The following is a 22827-nucleotide window of genomic DNA, read 5'->3' as shown; positions in this document are numbered from 1 at the left end:
AGCAGGCTTGCCTACAGTCTCTCCATCATAAATCAGAGAACCGACAGTAAAAGAGCCACCTGGCCTTTTTAAACTGTCCAGTGCAAAGTCACAAATCAAATGCTCTTCAAATGGAGCTTTGCAGAAAATAAGTACATCATACCTTCTGCATACTTTAAAACCTATATGGTTAAACATCCCCCCTGGCAGGGAACTTCCGGACACTATTTTTCAAGACGCTTTTAAAGATGAGACAGGATACAATCGTTTAAAGATTTTATTCATATCAAATCAGGTAAAATCACTTGAGCCTGCATAACAGAACAAAGCAGGGAAATGGAAGAAATAAGAATAAGTAGAATATAAGAAGAATAAATAAATGATGAGAAGAAATACACCTCAGTAAAAACTATGCAATAATTAAAGTGAGTACACAACAAATGTACTTACATTGCCGTCACCAGTTTTGTGGCAATATATTAAATTTTTTGATTCCCACAATTTCTGGACTATTGCACACAACTTAATATAAGCCGCACCCAGAAAATGTAAAAAAGAAAAACAATTTGAACATAAACTGTAAAGGGTGCATTGGACTTACTGAATATCATGACGGGCCGCAAGTGGTTAAAACATGCATGCCATATACCGTAATTGGTATAAAAGTGTGTTCCCCATACGCCGGTAATTATTTTCCAAAGTCTCACGACAGGGCCATTTCACAAGGCTCTTCCATCAGACACAGTTTTTAAACATCAGGGATAGTCGACCGATTTTTATTTTTTCTTGTGAAGTGACACGAGAAGGCATGGTCACACTGTATGCTGTTGCCGTTCCCTGATGTGAGATCAACCCTTATGCAAAACAGGGCACACCACTCATTTTTACAAACCTCTACAACCAAGAGAGGTTGAGAGGTTAGTGGCATGAAGCTCAATAGCCCGTAAAAATACATAAATTCTCTGCATCACTGTTTAAGCAATGAGGGTCAAAGTGTGTGGAAAAAAGTTGTGGTTTATAGTCTGGAAAATGTGGTTCTTTTCGAGTTTCATATTTTAAAATTGTACAGTATAAGAAAATCACATTCATTGCCACAATGCTGGTGTTGGACACTGTAACAGCCATTAGTATGAGGAACCTGTCCCAAATGCTATAGTGTGTCCCTGCAGTCTCCGTTTGGGAATGAGTGGAATGATCTGTAACAGTTGTCAGATATCTTCCAAAGCAGCGGTGCTGTTCTGTGGAGAGGATAATGTCAGAGTTACTAAAACAATAATTTTTCCATGTTTTGTAAGGGAAAACAAGAAGAGGCACTATTTCAATTGTGTTATCAGCGTTTAGTTTGCAGACAACACACACACACACACACACACACACGGTCTGCTGATGCCTTGAGGGAAAAGTGACTGAAGAAATATCATCGGCACACCTGCAGCTGCCTCCTGCTGCATTAAAAATGTTATCCGACGCGTGTTTAAAAAGGCTAAATACAAGGATGAGACCTAGAGAACTTGTCTTGACAAATTCTGAATTGGGGACGAACGTGGAATTACATATCCTATTTGGGATGAATTTAATTGACTTGACAGAAACATGACTTCATCTGGTGTTTTTTTTGGCTCATAAATGAATTCTACAGCTCAGCTTTTCTCAAGCAATCAATAGTGTCCAAAACCAGATAAGTGATGGGAACAGCAGTGATTTTTTTTTAATTGTGATGAACATCTAGAATTAGGTCATAAAAATAATTCAGTCTAAGATCCAGTCACCAAATCGCTCCTGATGCAGCCATGAGCCATATGTGACACATTCACTCGGTGCATTCATGGACTATAGTACCCATTCATTATTTTTACTTTAACAAGCGTTGAAATAGAGTTAAGGTTTGCCTAACCCAGAGTCTTGGATTTGACACGATTCAAAATTTACAAACTGCTGTAACTTGGTTAAGGGCTTATTGGTTTTAAAGTAAATGGAAGATAGGTAAAATTAAACATCAGTGTTGAATTTTGATCTATAGTTTAATGTATGTCAATGTTAAATATCAGTAGATATCAATACGGGAAGAAAACCGTTGCGAGTTTCACTATCATTTCATAATTCCCTTGACTTAAGGCAAAAACTTTAGGAGAAATCAGACAACTAGAAATGTTACGGCTAATTAGATGAAAGATCCAAACCCTATGAGAGAAAAGGTATTGGTGTGGTTTTGTGAAAATAATACAAAAATCAAGTTCCAATTTAAAGTAAGAAGCAATTTGAGAAAGAAATATGTCTCCTCATACATTCAGCATATGCTGCAAAAGAGCTGAGCCACTCTTATGTAAACCAGAATGAAACATTCATAAGAAAGCCACTGTGTCACACTCAACCCGCTGGGATGGTCCATGATTGATCCATATGGTGGCTTGGCAACTATCCGAAACTCATCTACAACAAATGGGGCCGCTCTGACGGGGCCAAGAGACACTGCAATGTGATATTCAAGTGGGCAGCAAACGCAAGATGTTTTTATTGGTATGAAAAGAAAGACATCACAACGCCAAAGCAGTCAGGGTTAGATTCAAGCAGAATTGTGAGTGGGTGACCAACAGAAAGGAGGCTGGCGCCATGCACATAATGCATTCCTGAGCCCCTTCATGACAAAGTGCTTGACCCCCAACCCTTGCCCTCAGCTGGACCTAAGGCCAGTTGGAACCTTTCAACTTCATAATGGGAGCTTACTGAAGTGTTCACATTCATAAAGTTTTTAGCTCACAGTGCATACATAAATATCACCACATGGTTATCTGTGTCAAAGTGTGTATCTGAGATCATAAGGAAGGGGCTGTGCTGTGGGAAGCGGAGGCCCAAAAACCACCACCCCCGCCGCAATAAAGAAATGAGGACTTAATAAGCTGTGGGCTTCTGTTGTGGTTTCTTTAACTCTCTTGCCCCCTTTTCCAGCTTCTGCTTCTCACTCTGTCTCACTTTCTCGCTCCAGTGATCTATTACTCTCCCCCTGCATGCCTGAATTTGCTTCCCTCTTTATCAATCACACTCACACCTATACCCGTAACCGTTTATTTCTCCTTCAACCCTCAAATACTAACCTTAACTGTTTTCTGAAGCTGAGCAGTGATTGGTTGTTGTCGGATCTTTGCCTGATGGAAACTGGTGTATTTTGATCTTTAATATCCCACAAAAAATATTAGATTATCTGGGTTTACACATGTGGAGCTGCATAGAACATATTATAGAGAATTTTTTAGTTGTCTCCACCCCCCACATACAATACAGTGGATGAAAGTTGAACACAATTTGGTCTTGGCGACTGTTAAAGTACAATGAATATATGAATAGCATGATTACTTGCGATTTGTGTTAATAGTAAAATTGTAAAACAAAATAACAGAAATACTCAATTTAGGCAACTACATGCAATAAGTTAACTTTCAGCTCAGCTGTGGTTATAGTTTTCCTCAGTGGCTTATCATCACTGACATCTTGAAACTATAAAACTGTCAACACACCTTCAAAAAGCGCAAAATACAAACAGTAGGTTGGCTGATGACAAGCCACTTTGACTAATCACCACCCAGAACTGTATTTGTTTAAGACAATAATTATTATATATTTTCCAAAAGATTTTAGAGCAAGCTTGACGGCCAAACCTTTCAGGTCCCAAGACTCCACTCTAAGGCTAAAAAAAACCCTCAAAGATGAAAGAAAACTACTGTAGATCTTTTTGTCATGTATTGGTTTATGTCCTCCAACAGGAATTTGGATAATTGAATGAAAACCTCCTTGAAGAAAAACCACATCGCTGTGTGATCATGAGATGGTAGAAGTGGTTGAGGTTCAAGACCTTTCTTGTGGCCACTTTGGTCTTTGGTGCAATTCTTCATTATTGTTTTTGCAGCACCCCTCCATGACTACACCCCTGTACCTCTCTCACCCTAAAACCTTTTTCCTTTGTTGAAGTGTTTAATGATCAGTAAATTGTGCGAGTGTGATATGAGTAAAAACTAAAACATATGTCATCTCAGTTTAAGTTTTTACACCTCCCCTTTCTCCTCTCCAAAGTCACTGAGAGGAGACTTTGAAACTAATTTAAAAAATGGTTTAATGTAAGTTAGTTGAACTGAAGAAGCAAGTCAGATCAAGACTAAAGCAGAAAGTCATTGTCACAAGGATTCACACTGACGTTTTCTACATTGAACCACACAGGCATACTGTTGCACTTAAACACGGCTAACCCGCCACTCCAGTCTTCCTCAACGTTGAACTCCCATAGAGTGCCTCTTAGTCAATTAAAAACAGCTAAGTCTGGTTTCTGACTGAAACCCTTTTGAGGTGTGCATGTGTGTGTGCGTTTGGAAAACTTCAAGACTTCTTTTGCCAGAGTCCTTCCTGCTCATTCTGGTAATGGATGGGTGACCTTCGACCTTCAAATACATTCTATGCCTGCCTCTGGGCACCCTGTCTTTTTATTTTCACCATCTTAATTTTTTCCCTCTATTTCCTGTCTATCCATCTCGCTCTCAATCTCTCTTCTCTAATGAGATGGTGGCTGTCTTTTCCTGTGGGGAAAGAGGTCAATGCCCCTGACATACACATGTGCACATGTGTGGACAGGCACACTCACACTCACAAAAAGACACAAACTGCAGACATGCATACACATCCAGACATGCACAAAACCATCCAAATACAAGCACAAGCTCACATTGCTATGCTTGGCACACACATGCACACACACACCCATATGACAACGCACACACTGACCCAGAAATCCCATCGCTATTATGCAGAACATCAGTTAACTGATGGCGGAGCTGATTATGCAGCTACCCTCTACTAGCCCACAACTCCCTTGTGGATAACTTCCTTTAAAATCCCAATCCCAAATGTCTTTTTAGCATATCAATAGAGAATTATATATTCAGAAACAGTGGAACTTACACACATACAGCTTTTCACAACTTTCTCCTCAGATCATGTCAAAGTAGGAAGCTGTATCAAACTAGACAAAATTAGACAAACATTTCACCAAAGACCATCAAAAAGAAACATTCGCTGTCAAACAAATGCTGTCGAGATATCTCCCATGATTTGTTTCTCTGTGTATTAGCTCATAGTTTATAAATATTTTACATGCACATACAAATGTTATTTGCAAAATGAGAATGAGTAAAGGTTACTTATACAGTTACAAATCAACTTTTGCTATAATGGTTTTCAGCCTATACATAAGTCATACTTTCTTTCATAGTTTGGCTATGAATGTGTAAGATAGTTTAATTGTATTATATACTCTATATATTTAGGATTGAATTCCGGTCAAATTTTGTCACTTGAGGATCTGTGCATGAGAATGTTAAATGACTATAAGGTTACAGGGCCTGAGGAAAATTGTAAGAAATAATTAAACTGCTGTACTGTTGCCAAACAATTTTGGACATATGCAAAGAAATTTAAGCTTGCATATTTAATGGAATGATTTTGACATTTTAAGAAGAGCATGCTTTTTAGGTGATGGACATAAGCTTTTCAAGTGCATATGTAAGTGAAAAAACCATGTGTTGCTCACTTAGTATTGTGAAAAGGAAAAATGATGATTTTGCAGTGCAGCGGTGTGAAGTGGTGACCTCCACAAAGATTGCTTACTTGGCACATAAGCAAAATAACATCCATGTTTGTGCATGCAAATGTGCTTATGTGTTCCCCTGCATATGATTCAGAGTCCGTGTGTACGCATGTAAAACTTGTCTGCTTGCTAATAAGCAGCTAAGAATGCTCTCGCCTTCATTGATAATGCCAGGCATTGCATTTCTGTATGTATTAGCTCGGTAATTGAAAGGCCATCTGTGGCCTACTGGGGAGGTTTAGTAAAGGGTAAACTATGAGGCTCATTATTTTTAGGAGAGGTATGCTCCCACTGGCCAAAACAAATTAGTTTGTGTCCAGTTTAACCTTCACAAAAACTTAATTACAGTAGGTATGCTGTTTATATGCTCATTATTCAGACATGATATTTTGGAAGTAGAACAAACCCCCAAAACTGATTCGAATCAATTTAATCATGGCTATGTTACCATATTCACAACAGTTGTGCATTCTCTATATTTTTTCTGTGATGTAGTGCAGAGTTGTAATTGTTGTGTGGGTATTGCGCTGTTTTGATCATTGGCCACTTTCAATCAGATGATAGCAATGACGTAACTGAATGATTCAAGCTCATATATGAAAAAAAAAAAAAATGTTGACTTATGATGTGTTACTGCTACTTTGTTCAACATAAAAATGCTAAACCTTTGTCCAATAGGCCTCAAAAGTAATTAAATCAATAACACACACCGAGTGTGTTAGCTTGTGTGTCTGCCTGGTCCATAAATTTGAGAAGAGACATGAGCTGCATGTCTCAGCAGTTTCCTGTTGTAAGCTGAGCTTTGCTGCGTGTCCCTCTGGTTCTCCCGTCACTCGGCTGGTCTGCAGAGCAACGTTTGCCACGCTACTACTTGTGAGCCAGCCTTCTGTGTGTCTGCCTTCACATGTATGTGCGTTTCCTTCTGTCTCCTGTCACCGGCAGTCCCCTCAGCACCATTAGGACCTGTTAGGGTCAAGGGCCATTGCTAGAAAGGTCAAAGTTCATCTTTCCATAGGTGAAAAGTCACGGTTACTTGTGGTGTGAAGTGATACTGGACAAGTATCCAGCTGTAAAGGTGACATGGAATAGCTTTTTTGACATAATAAAGAGTTATGGAACTAAATAGGCTCATTTTAAACTGTTATGATTAAATTAGAGAATGGTTGTAAACAGGCAGGAGGTTCCCAAGCATCCATCACTGGGACATCTGGCATGTTGTCACACAGACACTGAACAATATTTTAATGGTCATCAAAGTCTTAAAGATGTTTTATTTTGCAAAGCTGCAGCATGCCACTGTGCCTAAAACAGCTCGGCTCTATACCATATATAATAAAAGGAAACACACTAGCTGGAAAAAGTTATGGGTTTAGAGAGATTTTCAGAGAAAGGAAAGGGCCCCAAATGATGAGACAGCAAATTCTTCGAAGAAAAAGAAAGCGGTAATCGAAAGATAATGTCAGCAATAAAATACAGTTTTATCGCTACGGGTGATTTTCATGCACCAAGCCCACTCCACGTCATATGTGGCGACACGCTGGCAAATGACACTTTGGGAACCTTCAAAACTGCTTGGACATGTAGAGTTGTTCCTGGATTTAAAAACCAAGGAAAAGTATGACCAGAAAGTATAGTTTCAGCGTAATGGTGAGTTGTATTTTAAGTAATTTGTTTATATTTGTTTCCATGCCGGTGTGCGAAAATATTGTTTTATGCGAAACCAGACCGTGATGCAAAAGAGGTTGAGGACAGCTTGAGTAGACTCTGTATACAAAAAATATATTTACTCGTATATTATTGAAGATAAATGAAATCCTTTAAAAAAAATGTCCTCAACTCCTAATCTTATGAAAATACTGTTTAAGAGTGGGGATGAAAGTGTGTGTAACAGAGAAATGTGGCTTGAAACAGTGACTGCATTTTGACCAACAGATCACATTGTCTTCAACATAGAAGCTTTACTCACTTGCCAGATCATATTAAGGGTTTATGTACTTGCATGCAGCAAAGGGACGTTATGCGTGATAAACATCAGTGTGAAAGCTGAGTGCCTGGGAGATGACTCAGTTAAAAATAACTACTGTCAGTCTGTGTAGAAAGACTTGGAAAATAGGAACATCCAAGTTGACCCTGGATTCAAGGATGGGGGCTGTTTGGCATACACACAGATTTTTGCTGACATCTGCACTCTCTCACACAATCACACATGGATGCACGCACACAATGCCCAGACAAATATGTCAACCGAGCACTAAGTCAACCTATTCAAGCTCCAGCAGCAATGTTTACCCTACAGGTAAACGCTAAAATGTAACTGCATGTCACTGTTGTATTTAGAAAACCTAAAGCAATGTGGAATTGCCGCAATGTGAACGGTTCTAGTTTGTTGGGATGATCTGAATCACACTAAATTCAGAGCAGTTTGTACTACGTGTCTACAATCTTAGACTGAATTATTCTTGCCATGACATTTTATAGCCTTTTATAACTTAAACATGGGTTAAAAAATGTCTGGTAGAGCACGGAAAAATTTCCCACACGTGTGAGCATAAATGTGATTAAATAGAAACATTGTTGGCAAACTTGTTGAGACAGGGGTCAGGTCAAATCATCACGTGGTTTGAGTCAGGATCCAGGATATGGATGTAAGTCATTGTGATGTGCTCTCAAGTGTGGTGGTGTATGGGTGCACATATGTATGAATTTATCCATCCTCTCCCTAGTTGAACAGGATGTCGGAGGTCAAATAAGAGGGGTTAAAGGTTAAAGCCTGACTAAATAATTAGAAGATAGTGTTTCCAGTGTCAGTCACACAAACACAAAGCTCCATGACCATTGAAGTTGTTATCTTTGAGGTGTCTGGACAGTATCTTCCTCTGTGACCCCCTAAGCAATACACAAACACACACTTGAACATGTTCTCCTTCCTCTCTGTCTGTGTGACGTCCACAAACCCACCCGCCATGCAAACACACGTAAAGTCCCAGCTTGAGAGCTGGTCCTATTGATGGGCAAGCAGCCAGGAAACTGAAGGGGGGGGGGGGACAAGAGAGGCCCAAGCGGGAGCGGCAAAGTGGCTATATTTAGCCTGTCAGTCACAAAGGTCTAAGGTCAGCTGAAAGCCTACTGACACCTATGCACTCACACAGCACATGTACACCCACACACACATGCTGTAGTGTTCATCAAAACAAGGTCAAGAGTGGAGGGCAGGCAGTTGGCCATAGGTTTACTGAGCAAAGGAGTGAGCAGACAGCTGCCTAGTTTTACTGCTGTCTGCCCTTTAAATTGAGACCGGAGGAAAGTTTAAAGAGGACACAATTTAATTTTTATAGCATGCCAGAAGAGTATAATGCACGGAAAGTATCATTGCTATCACCTGCTGCCAAATAAGTAATTTTTATGTACTCATATACACATACACTTTCACAGTTGGCTTTTCATATAAAAGAGATGGATAGGTTTACAGATTGATTATATTTTATCTGATGTACATTAAATTCAAGTAATTTCTTTTTGTGCCCATTTTGGCGTATGCAGCATGCGTTGCACTTTTTTACTCTCTTCTCGGATTGATCCTGACATCTGTGTCATTTACTTTTTAGTCATGTACATTTATAGTTATAAGCTTACATACTATTAACATGGGTATGGAATTAAAAAAAAAGGGGATGAGCTCAACTCTGTGCTGCCCCAGTAACCCCAAAAAGTTTTTGCTGACTTAACTCAATTTGATCTCGTCAAGTGATTGCACGGAATAAAATTACCGGGATAAAAAAAAAATGTCTCTGCATCCAAATGGTTTTATTTTGTGCAACCACTTCACAATATAAGATTGAGTAAATTCAACATACCATTTTTTCAGTGGTTCAGTGTATGATTATTCAGCCATAAACAAGCCATACAGAACAACATGGGTGGGCAAGGAAGGCAGAGTAGCCAGGTGGGCTCGAGAAAAGTGGAATGCGCTGTCAACACAAAAGAAGTGGACATTTCATCCACAGAAACACACACATGCATGCACTCACGAACACACACACGTGCACAGACCTAATGATAAAATGACGCATGGTCAACCAAACATGAAGACAAGGTCACATGAGCCCATTACCTTGGCCAAGCACTCAACTGTTGAGAAAGTGATTATTTGCTTTGAGTTTGTGAGTCAGTCAATCAGTTAGTTAATTATCAGTGTTGCATAAAGCCTACTTGTAAAATTTTGAAGACATTTTGTTGAGGGGTGGCAACAAAAAAGATTTAATTGTAAATTTGGACTTTATTTTCACCGTTTCTCTAGGAATTCCTGTTTCCTCCTCAAACATTCACAAGATTAGTGTGAACTGTTTTTTGACTATTTGTACCCTGTGATTGGCTGGCGGGCGACGGCTTCAGCATGTACCCTGCCCCACACCAAAACCCAATTAGGATGGACTCCATCACATCCTGATGAGGATAGACAATACAGAGAATGAATGGATGTGTTCAGGATTGAATTCTCCCTCATCCAACAAATGCAATGGTACTGCGTAATTCACAGATTCACTTCTGTTTTCCAGCACACAGGAGAAGCAACTATGACGCACACAGGCTGCTCTGCTTATACTTAAATGCTATGCCTCAATTCCAAAGTGCTCTGGGAATTCCCACACTAGTACTGCATTATAAAAGGCAAACTCAGCATAGTGAGGCATCTTCCTCAACACTGTCTGTGTAGAAAGTGACAGAAAAACTGCCCACATGGGCTGACTAAATTTGGATGTTTCTTGAGCTCTCTCTTTAATGTTATGCTGTCTTGGTTATAAACTTTTTAAACCACTCACAAAGACACATTCCTTGGATATAGATAGTTTTTGCATGATTATTTCCCAATCTCTGTGACAGAAAGATGAATAACAACAGAAGGTTTGTGTTTGTCAAAATTTAATTAAATAAATGATATTATTCTATAGTTAGGGATAGGTACCTGAGATTTTTTTGGGTGGTATCCAAATCAGTGGGCACTACCATGTATCGATTCATGTGAAATCAAACGGACCCAGCAGAGAAAGCACACCAATGTAGTGACTCACACACATTTTCACAGATACAAAAAATATTTAGAAATTATTTCTGTTTTAAATGAGCAAGACCCAACTGCATGAGCAGCTACCCAGTGCCAAGCCACACAAATACAGTATATAAAGTATACTGCAATAATGGTGAATCCTTAGGGTCAAGGGATAGACATTGTGATTTTCTTTCAAGGGATTTTGATGGCCACTTTCCTGACATTTCAGCAGCCTAATAACATAGTGCTGTGAATAACTCTTCTCTTAAACATATATGTGTGTATATTTAATGTGAGCAAAAACAGCAAACATGTCATTACAGTAATATACAAGAAATGTGATTCACGAACATGTAAACTAAATCAGGAAAGTAATGGAAACATTTGAGTCACTCCCCCAAATTGTGGGTGTGACTGCAGATATAGTTGTCATTAGTATAAAAAAAGAAAGAAGCAATAGGGACTGTGGTAAAGTGCTAAAAAACTGTCATAAATTATATCAAAAATTGGTATGATGTTATACTTCCCACAAGTCAAGTTTTTTTCAATAGTATATTTTACATCTGGAAATGCACAGTTGCTTTGGCTCAAATTATAGAACTCAAAAAGTGCAGCACACACAGATCTACCAGTTTGACGGGAGCACTGTTATCTGCCTATTCATGTTCATCTGAGCCAGACTATAATAGTGCATTATTACTAAGTGGTGTGACAATCCAATCTGATGGCAAGAGAAACTCCACCCAACCTCAATGGTAGTAGAAAAATTGCACGCAAACGGCGTCTCTCTTGCTAAATCAGATGAGGGGGGAAACTGCACACAATGGGACTGTTGTATTATTAGACCCCTTGGAGGAAGCGCCGTTTGTCAGATCAGACTTCCCCCAAAAAGGAGGTCTGGGAAAATATCAGCTTCCTGACTAAGTGTTTGCAGTTCAGGCTCTCTGGCTGCTGCAATCACTTTCTGACCCTGTTTTGCTTTGCACTAACTCTCTCTCTCTCTCTCTCTCTCTCTCTCTCTCTCTCTCTCTCTCTCTCTCTCTCTCTCTCTCTCTCTCTGCATTAAACTTGTTTACACACTAATCAAACTTAGTTGGCACCGAAGCACAGATGAGGAAAAACACTGATAAAAAATAATAATGAAAATAATTAAAGAATATCTGATTCTTACAAAAATCCCTAGAGATCAGTAGAGTTTTTTTCCGTCATAAATAAATAATTGCGTGCACATTGGAAATGGGTTAGATTTGAGGGAGGCCAAGAAAAAAAAACGATGCAAAAAGACAGCCTTTCATGTATTACCATTTTAACATTATTCGTTCTGACATGTAATTTTTCAAAGTTTCAGCTTAGCCTCTATCGTTAAATAGGAGCAACAAGAAAGGAGCAAATAAGAGCCTCCTCTGACTTATCTAGTTAGTAGTCAGCTCTATCTTCCTGACTCTGCACTCTCAGTCAGTCTGACCTCAACTGAACTGTTTGACATCAGTAGTCTTGCTGCTGATGTTGAGCTAAAGGAGCAGTTGTTAGTGCCAAAGACTGAATGAGACAGTCCTGACTGAGGGAAAAGCAATCCTCCCTTTGAATTGCTTTTTGAACTTTTCAGGGAAAGTTTAACGTTTTTTTTTTCTACAATAATGAACTCTGCTACTTTCATCATGATTAATTTAATCATCAGACGTAATATTAGCTTTGCTCCTATTTGGTTGATAATTTTTTACTATAATATAAACATTGAACTTATATTTTGGCAGAGAACTTGTTTCTGACTGCAAACCTGTGGTAGATTACCGTGAAGACGGTGCATTAAGGGCAGTGGGAGGCTGACTTCCACCAGCTGGTGTTTTCTTTACTCTTCTCATGCATTTTTAATAATGAATACAGAGCAATGATTCACTTGTGAGTTTTTAATTGGGCTTTGGGGTGCAAATGATTATGCTCCAAAAATTCTGCCTAGCCACTTGTGGTTAGGCAAACGTGTGACCTGCACACTCTCTTTCATTGAAATTGATGTCATGTTAAATAACACTGGTCGACAGCAAATTTTAATCATAGCTTTATGCATCGGATTTTTGATGCTTATTCTAAAACCGTCTTCACTCGTTTCAGTTACATACAAAAGAGTTAACGGACCGAAGAAGTGAACGCACAAAATTCAGAGCCATGAGAGAATGGGGGTTTGAAGGGCATATTGTGAAGTATATGATGGGATTGGCACCTGCGAGCAAAGGTAGACATGGAAGTGATGAGTTTGGCAGAAAAGTTCAAGGAAGGCTGTAGAGCAAATAAAAAATAAATTGATAAATTTTTTCATTTCACCTAAAATTATGTTTCAGTAGATACTTTCTCATTGCTATGCACCAACCTCGTTTTGAGCAAAATACTTCTTCGTGGCCTTAGATAAACTGTGCAAATTATGCCCTGCTACAACTCAAGCTCACACAGAGTTAGGGATGTTTAGCTTTTCGATTTGTATTTAAAATGGTCCATAAACTTTATTTAAGCTTCTCTAAATCGTTGAATGCACATGCCGAACTGCCTAATGTGTTAATGGTTTTTGCAGAGCTCCTTGTTCTTTAACTAGAATGGCAAAATAGATTACCGGTGTTCCATTCATTTCCAATACATTTCCAAGAACGTCGCAAGGAATTTTCACAGCTGAAACTCTACTCTGTATTAATTCTAAACAGTATCAGAAGAAGCGCAAAATAGTGCCCACCTGTGGATATGGTGGGGCATTGCCTTCCCGCAACTCATGCACAGTAACAAACTGGATATATCTGCATCTGACATTTTAGAGACAAAAATACAGACTAAGGTTCATTTGAAGTTTCTCAACAGCGTTTCGGCATCATGTGAACAGCACCTTTAAAAAGTCATATTGGCTCTCACATGCACACGTGCAGTGTGGCTTTGTCTCCCACATGCAATGTATGTGACACACCAGCAAAGTCATTAGACCACACTTCCTCTCCAAGCACAAGAGAGAGACATTAGGGCTGTCTTGCATGAAACATACCGGAAACGTGTGGGTGGGTGGGTGCATGTGTGCCGCCTTTCAGTTGGTGTGCCTGTATTTGCAAATGCATGTGACCTAAACTCACGTTTTGCCCTTGGGGCTTGTGACCAGTCGTATGTAATCGCTCCTCTTTGATTGCCTTCATTGAGTGGACAACTGCTACAATTACAGCCAATTAAGAATGTGCACAGGAGTTGCTTGCTCTGCAGAAAGATCAGCGAAGCATTCATTTGTGGGGTCAGCATTTTTGTGAAGCATCTTGTCACATTTCTACTTCCAGATGATAACCATTTGTTGTCAAATCTAATTAAACAGTGGTGCCAAACCGTGAAAAAACTCGTATTAAAATGTGGAGTGGATCACAATCCAAATGGTTATCATAAATGGAGCAAACTGAAAAAGTTTCACTTCTCCTTACAAAAAGGTACAAACCGTTAGCACTTCTGCTTTCTAACCACTTGACTTATGTATGTGCTGTTGTTGTGTGCTACACGTGTCTTCCTTCACGGGCTTGATGTTGTTTTTGCACCTCAATCAGCATCAACAGCTTTGAATGCACAGTTGTGTGTTTTGTGTGGGTTTGGCTATCTCCTGAAGTTCCCTGAGCTGATGGGATAAGGTGGAGTCCTTCGTTGTATTTACTAAAACACTAACACTCACACATACACATGGCGGTGTCCTTTAAAATGCTTCGGGTGAACCTAAACCACATATACTGTTTTTGAAAAATTATTGTTGTTTGAGAACAGAAACCTGATGATTAAAGTTTTTAGATAGATAGATAGCTGACCCTAGGTGCTTGCCCCTACCTTCTTTTTTTTTTTGGGAGGGGGGCGTATGCCCTTTGACGACCCTAAAGTTAAAATGGACACACAAGGTCTTTTGGGAAAATGTATCTGTGTGACATTCTTAATTCTATGAACTTTTGCAGTTAGAATTTGGAGTTTGGCGATGTGTCAGCTGCATGTGTCATGTACGCCGATGCTGCAAAACAATGGATGATGTTTTTTTTGGAAGGGGGCATTCACTTCAGACTGACTGCTCAGGAATTGCTCAGCAATTAGTCAACCCCGGACTGCGGCCCTCGTAAACATGGTATTGAAATCCATTTTAAGCATTGGTTCCATAGTAGAAGCATCTAGTCATTACAACTCAGAAACGTATGTGTGTGTGTGTTTACGTGCGTACGTACGTATACTATGTTTGCATATGTATATGTGGTTTTATCCTAAAAAAGTTAGTTAAATACAATATTTTTCAACTGTGTCTGCAAGGTGACACAGCTTATTCACATTAAATACAATTTCATTTATTGCTGATTCAAATTACTCATTTCTACCAATTTAAACTCTGAATGGAAAATATAACTGTTGCAGACAAAAGGGCTGTGTTCAAAGACGGATGCCATCACAACAATCACAACTACAATTATGCCCTATTTAAGGACATTGCTAGAAGACTATCAATTTACCTTAATTCCCTTGAACATTCCAGTTGTCGGTCTGGAGCCAGCCAGGATTCCTTCAGTGTTAATTAAGCGTCTGTCTTGGAGAAAATTAAGGTTGTGATCCCCGGACCTCATCACTCCTACAGTCCCTAAGAGGAGAGACAAAAAGAGACTTAATGAAAGAATAAAAGGATGATATGACTTAATGAACAGCTAATGAGGCCTGTGTATATTCAATATGTACTTCTTAGAGCTTAAGTAGAACAATATCACTCATTTTTGGAGTTGCTCATTGATGACTGTTGGCTGGGATTTTTGAAAATTGCAAAAAAACAAAAGCTGTCATTTAATAGAAAAGACAATTCACTGTATAACAACACAGTCTATGTATAGCCATACCCTGTCCTGTAAATTATTAATTTCCCCACTGATTAAATAAAAAATAACAAATTACTGACTAATTGAATAACCCCAAACCTTACGATCATCTTTCAGAATCTGACACGGTGAAACTGTTTAATGGGCTGTAACGAGCGAGTCATATGGTTGTGTCACTGAAATGATTCAGCTCCCTTAATGCTGCAGTGTTTCCTCTACTCATCACGACTGGCACTACTCAGAGACCAAAGGTGCATTATGCCCATAGGCAGTGTTAGGTAAGACAATTGAACAATCTGACACAGTGACATCATTACCCCTCAGAGTACTGACTCAAGCATCACAGCGTGTTGTTTCCCACAAAAGGGCTCTTTGTCTCCATGACAGAGTCATTTGTTTTATGACCGTAATCCAGATTGGTGATGCCCACAGGCCCTCATTTGTGGATCGGGATATTCAGAGGTCCCAGTTCGGTAACCACAGCATGACCATGTGAGGGCCTCAGATGACGCAGCCAAATAATAAAACATAATGAGTCGTGAAGTTTATGGCATTCGAGTTTCCAAAATAAAGATGGACATTTTTAAAAGGCCAACCAAGGTAAAAATTATAAGATTAGGAGTTGTGACCATGATATTCCCCCCCACAAAAAAAAAAAAAAAAACATATCAAGACAGGATGGCCAAATTATGTTGTTCTGCAACTGGAATCAGAAAAAGCATTTTCCAAGACTAGACCTCTCACTTCACCACCTGAGCCACAGCTAAGTATAGAGTGCTGGCTGCGGCAGCTTTCCTATCTTTTTAAAATTGAGGAATTACATTGAGGAGAAGGAGCAAGATGAAATCAGTATTCCTAGGCAGCACAATACTTCAAGATTCAAACCCAGAGCTGTAACAAACAATGCCATATGTTTTTTGAACCTCAAACGATACTACTTTAACAATATCATCAAATAGGTTTATATAAAGCATATATCTGTCATACAGAAAGAAGCTAAAGCCAAACTGTAGCAGGGTTTATACTTTCTGGACCTTGATTTGCCACCTCTGGTTTATTGTATTATATTAAGAAGACAACCTCAAGCCCCTTTCTTCCGGATTCCTTTGTTTTTCGGTGACGTTTGTATAATAATTAAAAAAAAATCCGGTTCAGTTCACCGGGGCACTCCTATATGTCTTATAAATCAAATTTAGAAGCTATACAACTGTACTGCTCCTCTATAATACTGTCCAAAAAATAAGTCCATGTGAAAGAAGTGAAATTACTCTGTTTTGTTTTGTTCAGGAGCATACTACTAGTGTGGAATAGAAATAAGTTCAATGAGATACCTAAGTGCAGATCGGATTTGTCAAGACTTTGAGAGAGGTGTAAATAGGAAAGTACGCGAGGAAAAAAACCGCCTCTCAAGAAATGCCAGAAACTCTTACATACCATCAAAGAAGAAAAATGTGCAAGTCAAACTTTAGCTTGTTACAAAACATATCACATTATCACACAAACAAAAAATTTATTAACTTAAGTTCACAATACTGGCCTTTTGGAGGGCAGGGTTGTTATGACAATTACATGAACTCTCAAATTGGGGTCTAATGTACCCTAACAACGACATATGTTGTAAAACTATAAAATCTCTTCATACACATCAATGAAGTCAAACCTAGTGATGCACAATATGGAGCATTATCACATTTATCTTAACACTGAGTGAGTGAAACACTTTTTATAGAGGCACATCTACCTTCCATACACGCAGCCACAAGCTTTTCCTGGAAACTGCTGACTGCATACAAACATGTTTTTCCAGCACTGTGGTCATCATTTCCCACCATGCCCTGAGTTTTAGGATGGTAATCCATGCGTGGAACTCCAAAAGACATCTAGTGGGTTAGTCACTTTGCATGAGCAGAGCCATTAACAAATGGAGCTCTCTGCTTTTAATTCAATGCCGTTTTGAGGATTCCTTTGAGAAAAGACAGCAGCTCAGCTCGGCTTCCTAGTTTCATTAATTTGTCCTTGAAAGTGAAAACTATTTGGGAGGTTCACTGAGGCGTAACACTGTTTGTTGCGTTTGGGGTTTTAATCTTGAATGTTATGATTTTTTTTTCCCCTCAAATGTTGATCATTAATTTTAAACTGTGCTGCCCACATCTGGGAATTTTGTCTGTGTGCCTGAGGGCAGTCTGAAATCGAACTTTATATGGTGATTAAGTGACTATGTTGTAGTGTTAATTCATATGGAACATTGCACAAAAATGTGGAACAAGGTTGCATAAGGAAGGTCTGAACATTTACAATCCTAGTTCATGAACCGTGTATCTGGTTCACTGCCGTGCAGAATCACTTTAATCCCCTCTCAAAGTTTATTTCAAGAAAGCCAGACATCTTTGAGCTTCTGCAAAGGAGCCACATATTTCCACTGCTGTCATCTATTCCACTTGTGAAGACATATGTCTCTGCCTTGTCAGGATTAGAGATTCTAGTCATTGTTCTGGAACATGAGAATGATGTCAGCATTCCTTCTAGCCCTCTTCTGTGAGAAATTCACAAAAATGCAGCTGTCAGTTTCTAAAAAGATGGCTACTTGTGACTGTTTTAAAGAAAAGTCTATACTGACTTGCAGTTGTTAGGGAGGGAATAGAATGATGTCAGACTTTCAATTTATCAATGAAGGTGCTGAGGACAACGGTCAGTGTAGTCCTGTTGAAATAGAAACAATGATATAATCCTCCTTATAGTTTTGTTCATCCCTTTAAGATGTTGAACAGGGGGAGGTCATGACCTTAGTCTTTGACAGTCAAACCACTTCTTTGATGAGCTCATCAGATTTTTCGTGTCCACACAAACATGTTTGCTGAGTGCAGGAAGTATATATACCAACAATAAACATGCTTGGGGTTTAAAATCCAATCTCTTAACATTTTCACCAGAACGCGTCCCATTCAAAATCTTAACAGACCAGAAAAGAATATTAATGCTTAAATTATAGTTGTTGTTTTTTTTAATTCCGTACTTATGAGATGCTGTTCTCGGTTTCTATTTCATAAAATAAATGTAAGTGATCACGGTTGGTCAATAACAAAAACTTGCACTTCCACCAAAAAAAAAAAAAAAAAAAAAACATCGCCATTGTTAATCCTCTATAATCTCATTTGATTCCCTGTTTGTATTCCAGTCAGGCTCCTCTTGATAATATGCAGTTGCCTCTGGCTTTCTTGCTCATTTTATATAATTGACTAAGTAAGGGTACAATTTTATCTTCCTCCATGTGCAACTCAAACAGTATTTTATACCATTGCCATCAGTTAGAACGATTCATACTCAGTTGTAAGTCTATCCATCCGCCCATGCATCGATTTTTATATACCACTTATCTAAATTCGGGTCACTGGCGTGCTTGCGCCTGTCCTAGCTGACCCTGGACTGGTCACCAGCCAATAAAACAAATAAAACATATTTAGGTTCAGCATATTTTGGAACACTTTCACACTACGTGGTGGTTTTCTTTTTGATAAATGTTGACATATGCAACTATTTTGGGATTTTATTAGCATGACTGTTTGACTCCAGCATCTGCTTATCTTGCCCTCAATATGTTATACAACATATGAAATACTAACAAGGTTAAACCCGTGCTTTTATTGGAAGGGATCTTAAGATGTTCAAGCTGTTTCAACACTAAACAGCTGACTGTGCCAGAGTGTAAAATGATTTTGCATGGAGGAAAATCGATCTAAATCTTGCAATTCATTCTTGAGGGCAGGGGGACATTAGGGAGGAGCCCATCAATACTGTTGAGAGTGTCAGCATGATTGAGATATTGCATTGCATGCAAAATCCCATAGATGGAAATTACAGAAAATACTGTATGTTCATATAAACAATTGCAGATGAGAATCCTCACTGTTCGGACACGTTTTAGAAATGGGATTTTAAAGTTGCATTGAAACATCATCACCTGCGGTAGTCATACACCTCTACCACTGTCCTTGTTAAAACCCTGCAAATAACATGTTCTATCAGCAACCTTGTCTAACGTGAGGATTCTGAGTTAAAGCACAATGTGTAAATAATCATTATCAGTTAAATTGGTGTTTATTTTAATTGGTTTCCCTTATTTTTAGCAGTCTCTCTCATTTCCTAGATTTCCCTGGGTTCCACCCTAATGTGTTCAACTACTATATCGAACTTTACACAAGCCATGATGTAATTCTGCCTGAGGGGCTTTCCCACATTCATGGCTCAGCTGATAACACATGTGGTAGAGAATTGTAAAAACACACATGGGTGTGTAGCTGTTTCAAACTCAAAGCCCATATCAACCTTCCCTGAGAACCATAGTGAGGAGGGTATGAAAAAGTTCCACTCATTTTCACAAACCGGCAGCTTTAAAGCTCCTCTAGCCTGTGATTAAATTGGCTGAATACAACAACCCAACCCATGTTGTTGCACGCTGGCTACAGCTGTGCTTCGCTACATTTAACCTCTTCTAAGTGTTCTCAATTGTTTTTCTTTAACTGGACTTATTAAAAGAAATACAAGTTCCACTTGAATGAATCTCCTGGAGTCTTAGCAGGGCCTTTAAATGGTCAAAGACGGAATTCAATATTCTCTGAGACTGTTTGACATCAATGTTGGCTGTGGTTGCGCATTTACTGCACACTGCTGTGCAAACTAAGCACTGCTCCAACAAGCCGCTGCAATGTCAGCTGCTTTCATTTAGTTGGACTGAGCAGTGAGTCAGTCGGGGTGGCTGGAGGAAAGTCCGCGCATATATAGTGATTAATCACATCTGCACAGTCTGGTCTTCACTGAAGCGGTATCTATTCATATTCTTTGGCATAACTTCTAAAAGTGAAACAAAGACCATGTAAAAGTAAACAGCAGCCCAATGCAGCTGGAGAAAATGATTAAAAGGCAATACTGTGTTTGGATGTGTGAGATGAGGGAACAACAAAATAAGCCCTTCAAGGGCACTCGACAGGATAAGCTCAACTGATAAGGACTGTAGAGAGGAAGCTGTGGTTGTTTTTTAAGGAAATGACATCATTTGGTTGGATGGAACAGTGACTTCATGTTGACAAGATAATGGTTGAGTGTGTGTGAGCAAGCGTGCAAGCGTGCACATGCATGTGTGTCTTTATAGATGAAAGCACCATGGCTGATTGTTTAATTTTGGATTTTAAATTGAAATTTCAGCATCTTAAACTCACAAACTGTGACTGGATTAATCTTAAAACTCTTTTTTCTTAAAATGATATTCATATTACATAAACATAAAAGGGTTTCCAGTAAAAATGAAAAACTCAACCATTCTTTACACTGTACAATTGCGCTTCAGTCAACAATACTTCAATAATCAGATGCCTGAATGCTTGCATATTGCTTTAAATTTCTGTACAGTGTAATGAAAATATTGGATGTAAGATGTAACATTGCACATAGCTCAAAATAACAGATTTATTGATTGATGCAAAAATGTACTTATGTACATAGAATGGCACCCATTTTTTTTTTCTTTCAGTGTTTATCATCCTTTATTGATAATTGCTCATAACAAGAAAAATAGTTTACATTCTTGATATAAGTAACATGGTATAGTAAGAGGAAACTTTCCAATGGAATCATCTTAAAATTATATGAAGAGTTTGTTTGACATTTGCGGAATTCATTTCACCAAGACTATACACGTTTTTTAATACTGAAAACATTAAAAGGAAGGGGAATTTTTTTCCCCACACAAACAAGAATGATTCCATCTGGCATGATTAGCATACTAGCAAATGCTAACTTTTAATGATGAGATGATCTCACACACTCAATTTCACAGAATCCTTAATGAATAATTAGCATATTGGAACAACATATTGTCTCCCACTTGCTCAGGGGGAGGCTGATGGGGCGTGGTGCAGGGTGAGGGGGGGATGCAATGTGGTGAAATATACAATTTTGTCTTCAGCTGCCATCTGAAGAGTGGTATCTATTCAGCCAAACAGAATTAGAAAAGAGAACATATAGTCACTTATTTTGTATTTGACTCTGGTCATTAATTTGATTCTTGATTTGGTGCTTTGCACCTGAGATTTTATTAGGTGTGGGATTTTAACCTTTAATATATCCAGGCGTATCAATAACAACTTGCATTATTAGTGGCTGATGAAATGGCACTTTGAAATATTATGTGAGTTTTAGAAATCTAATCAGCAAACTCCATGTAGCCAAGACTGATCCAAAACACAAACCCGCCCCTTTACATGCCAAACTCTGTTCTCTGGAGAATCTGCTACACTAAATATGGCGCCAATAGCAGAGGAGGCATTTTAAAATAAAAATGCAAATATAAGCAACAACCCTTTAATGTGACAACAAAGGGAATTCTAAGGTAGCTAGGAGCAGATAGATGAATATAATTTTATTGCATCAAGCATGAACCATTCTTTTCTACAGATGCTTTTCCAAACATTCACCACTTTCAGTTGTAGTTTAGGTGGATTTGATTGGTTTAGGTATGTAGGTAGTTTGATAAATCTGTTTTATTGTGTTGACGAGTATTTGAATCGATAGGTAAGATGCTAAAGTAGGTGGATAGGCAAGATAGCTGGCAGATAGAGAGAGACTGACAAGTACAATGGCTATCAAAGCATATCCAGCTCTTTGGAACCCAGGGAGGGAAAGGCGGCAGGATAGTGGTGGACAGGGGGTGCCCAAGGTGATATGAAGAAGGAGCATATATATTTCACCTGCTGACATGGCCTCTCAAAGAAATCTTTCATTAGATCCTCTGAACAGCCAGCTCAGTGGGTCCAATGCTGTCAATTTAGCTGTCATATTACGCTGGCTCAATATCTGCTCTTTTATCTTGGGAATTTTTCATCTTATGATGTTCTTAAGGGGAATTGGCAAAACAGATGCATGAACAGAAAGCTTCGAAAGTTGAATCAGTGGTTAAGTGATTTATGGTCTGCATGTTTAACCTGCACACGTAGAGAAAGCATTTAAGCAAGTTATAGCTTTAAAGACAGTCTTTCATCATATACACCATAAACCTATAATTTGTATCTTGCAGCATTTATAATAGGTTTGATCATTCTATTTCCAATACCCAAAGGCATATATGACATATTTCATTGAAAGTTCACCTATCACAACTCAGCATTTAAGTTTGTCCTGCCAACATGCTACACCTCCAAAACTTTATAGCAGTGTTGAACTTAAATTTGAAGGGGTGGAGAGGAGTTGAGCTTTGCTACAGACTTGTGAGGTTCCCATATGGGATATCAATGGGTCCTTTCACAAGGTGATAATTTAATCTGCCAACACCTTTTTAT

General features: G+C 38.8%; 1 protein-coding gene and 1 long non-coding RNA gene across 15 annotated transcripts in view; one reads left to right on the top strand and one right to left on the bottom strand.

Annotated features, from left to right (window-relative positions):
* LOC148392135 (uncharacterized) overlaps positions 1 to 22827 on the top strand; it is an 89324-nt gene that overhangs the window by 11820 nt on the left and 54677 nt on the right. The window lies entirely within an intron of this gene.
* Positions 1 to 22827, bottom strand: part of LOC148392136 (uncharacterized) — a 96933-nt gene that overhangs the window by 28897 nt on the left and 45209 nt on the right. For 8 of the 10 annotated variants that reach the window (XR_015860748.1, XR_015860747.1, XR_015860753.1 and 5 more), the window contains 2 exons: positions 15146 to 15270; positions 243 to 1217 (listed from right to left, as the gene is read on the bottom strand). Coding sequence is in view for 2 of the 10 variants with exons in the window: in XM_088386709.1 (XP_088242835.1) it covers positions 1188 to 1217; positions 15146 to 15270; positions 17241 to 17379 (294 nt within the window). In the remaining 8 variants the exon portion in view is untranslated. Of the gene's footprint in view, positions 1 to 242; positions 1218 to 15145; positions 15271 to 17240; positions 17497 to 22827 lie in introns of those variants that run through there. The other 2 variants (XM_088386709.1, XM_088386708.1) reach the window with 2 other exon arrangements.

The sequence above is a fragment of the Syngnathus floridae genome, chromosome 10, assembly GCF_059516105.1.
Source record: "Syngnathus floridae isolate MCC-2025c chromosome 10, RoL_Sflo_1.0, whole genome shotgun sequence".
Classification (NCBI taxonomy): domain Eukaryota; kingdom Metazoa; phylum Chordata; class Actinopteri; order Syngnathiformes; family Syngnathidae; genus Syngnathus; species Syngnathus floridae.
This window is presented reverse-complemented; position numbering and strand designations above follow the sequence as displayed.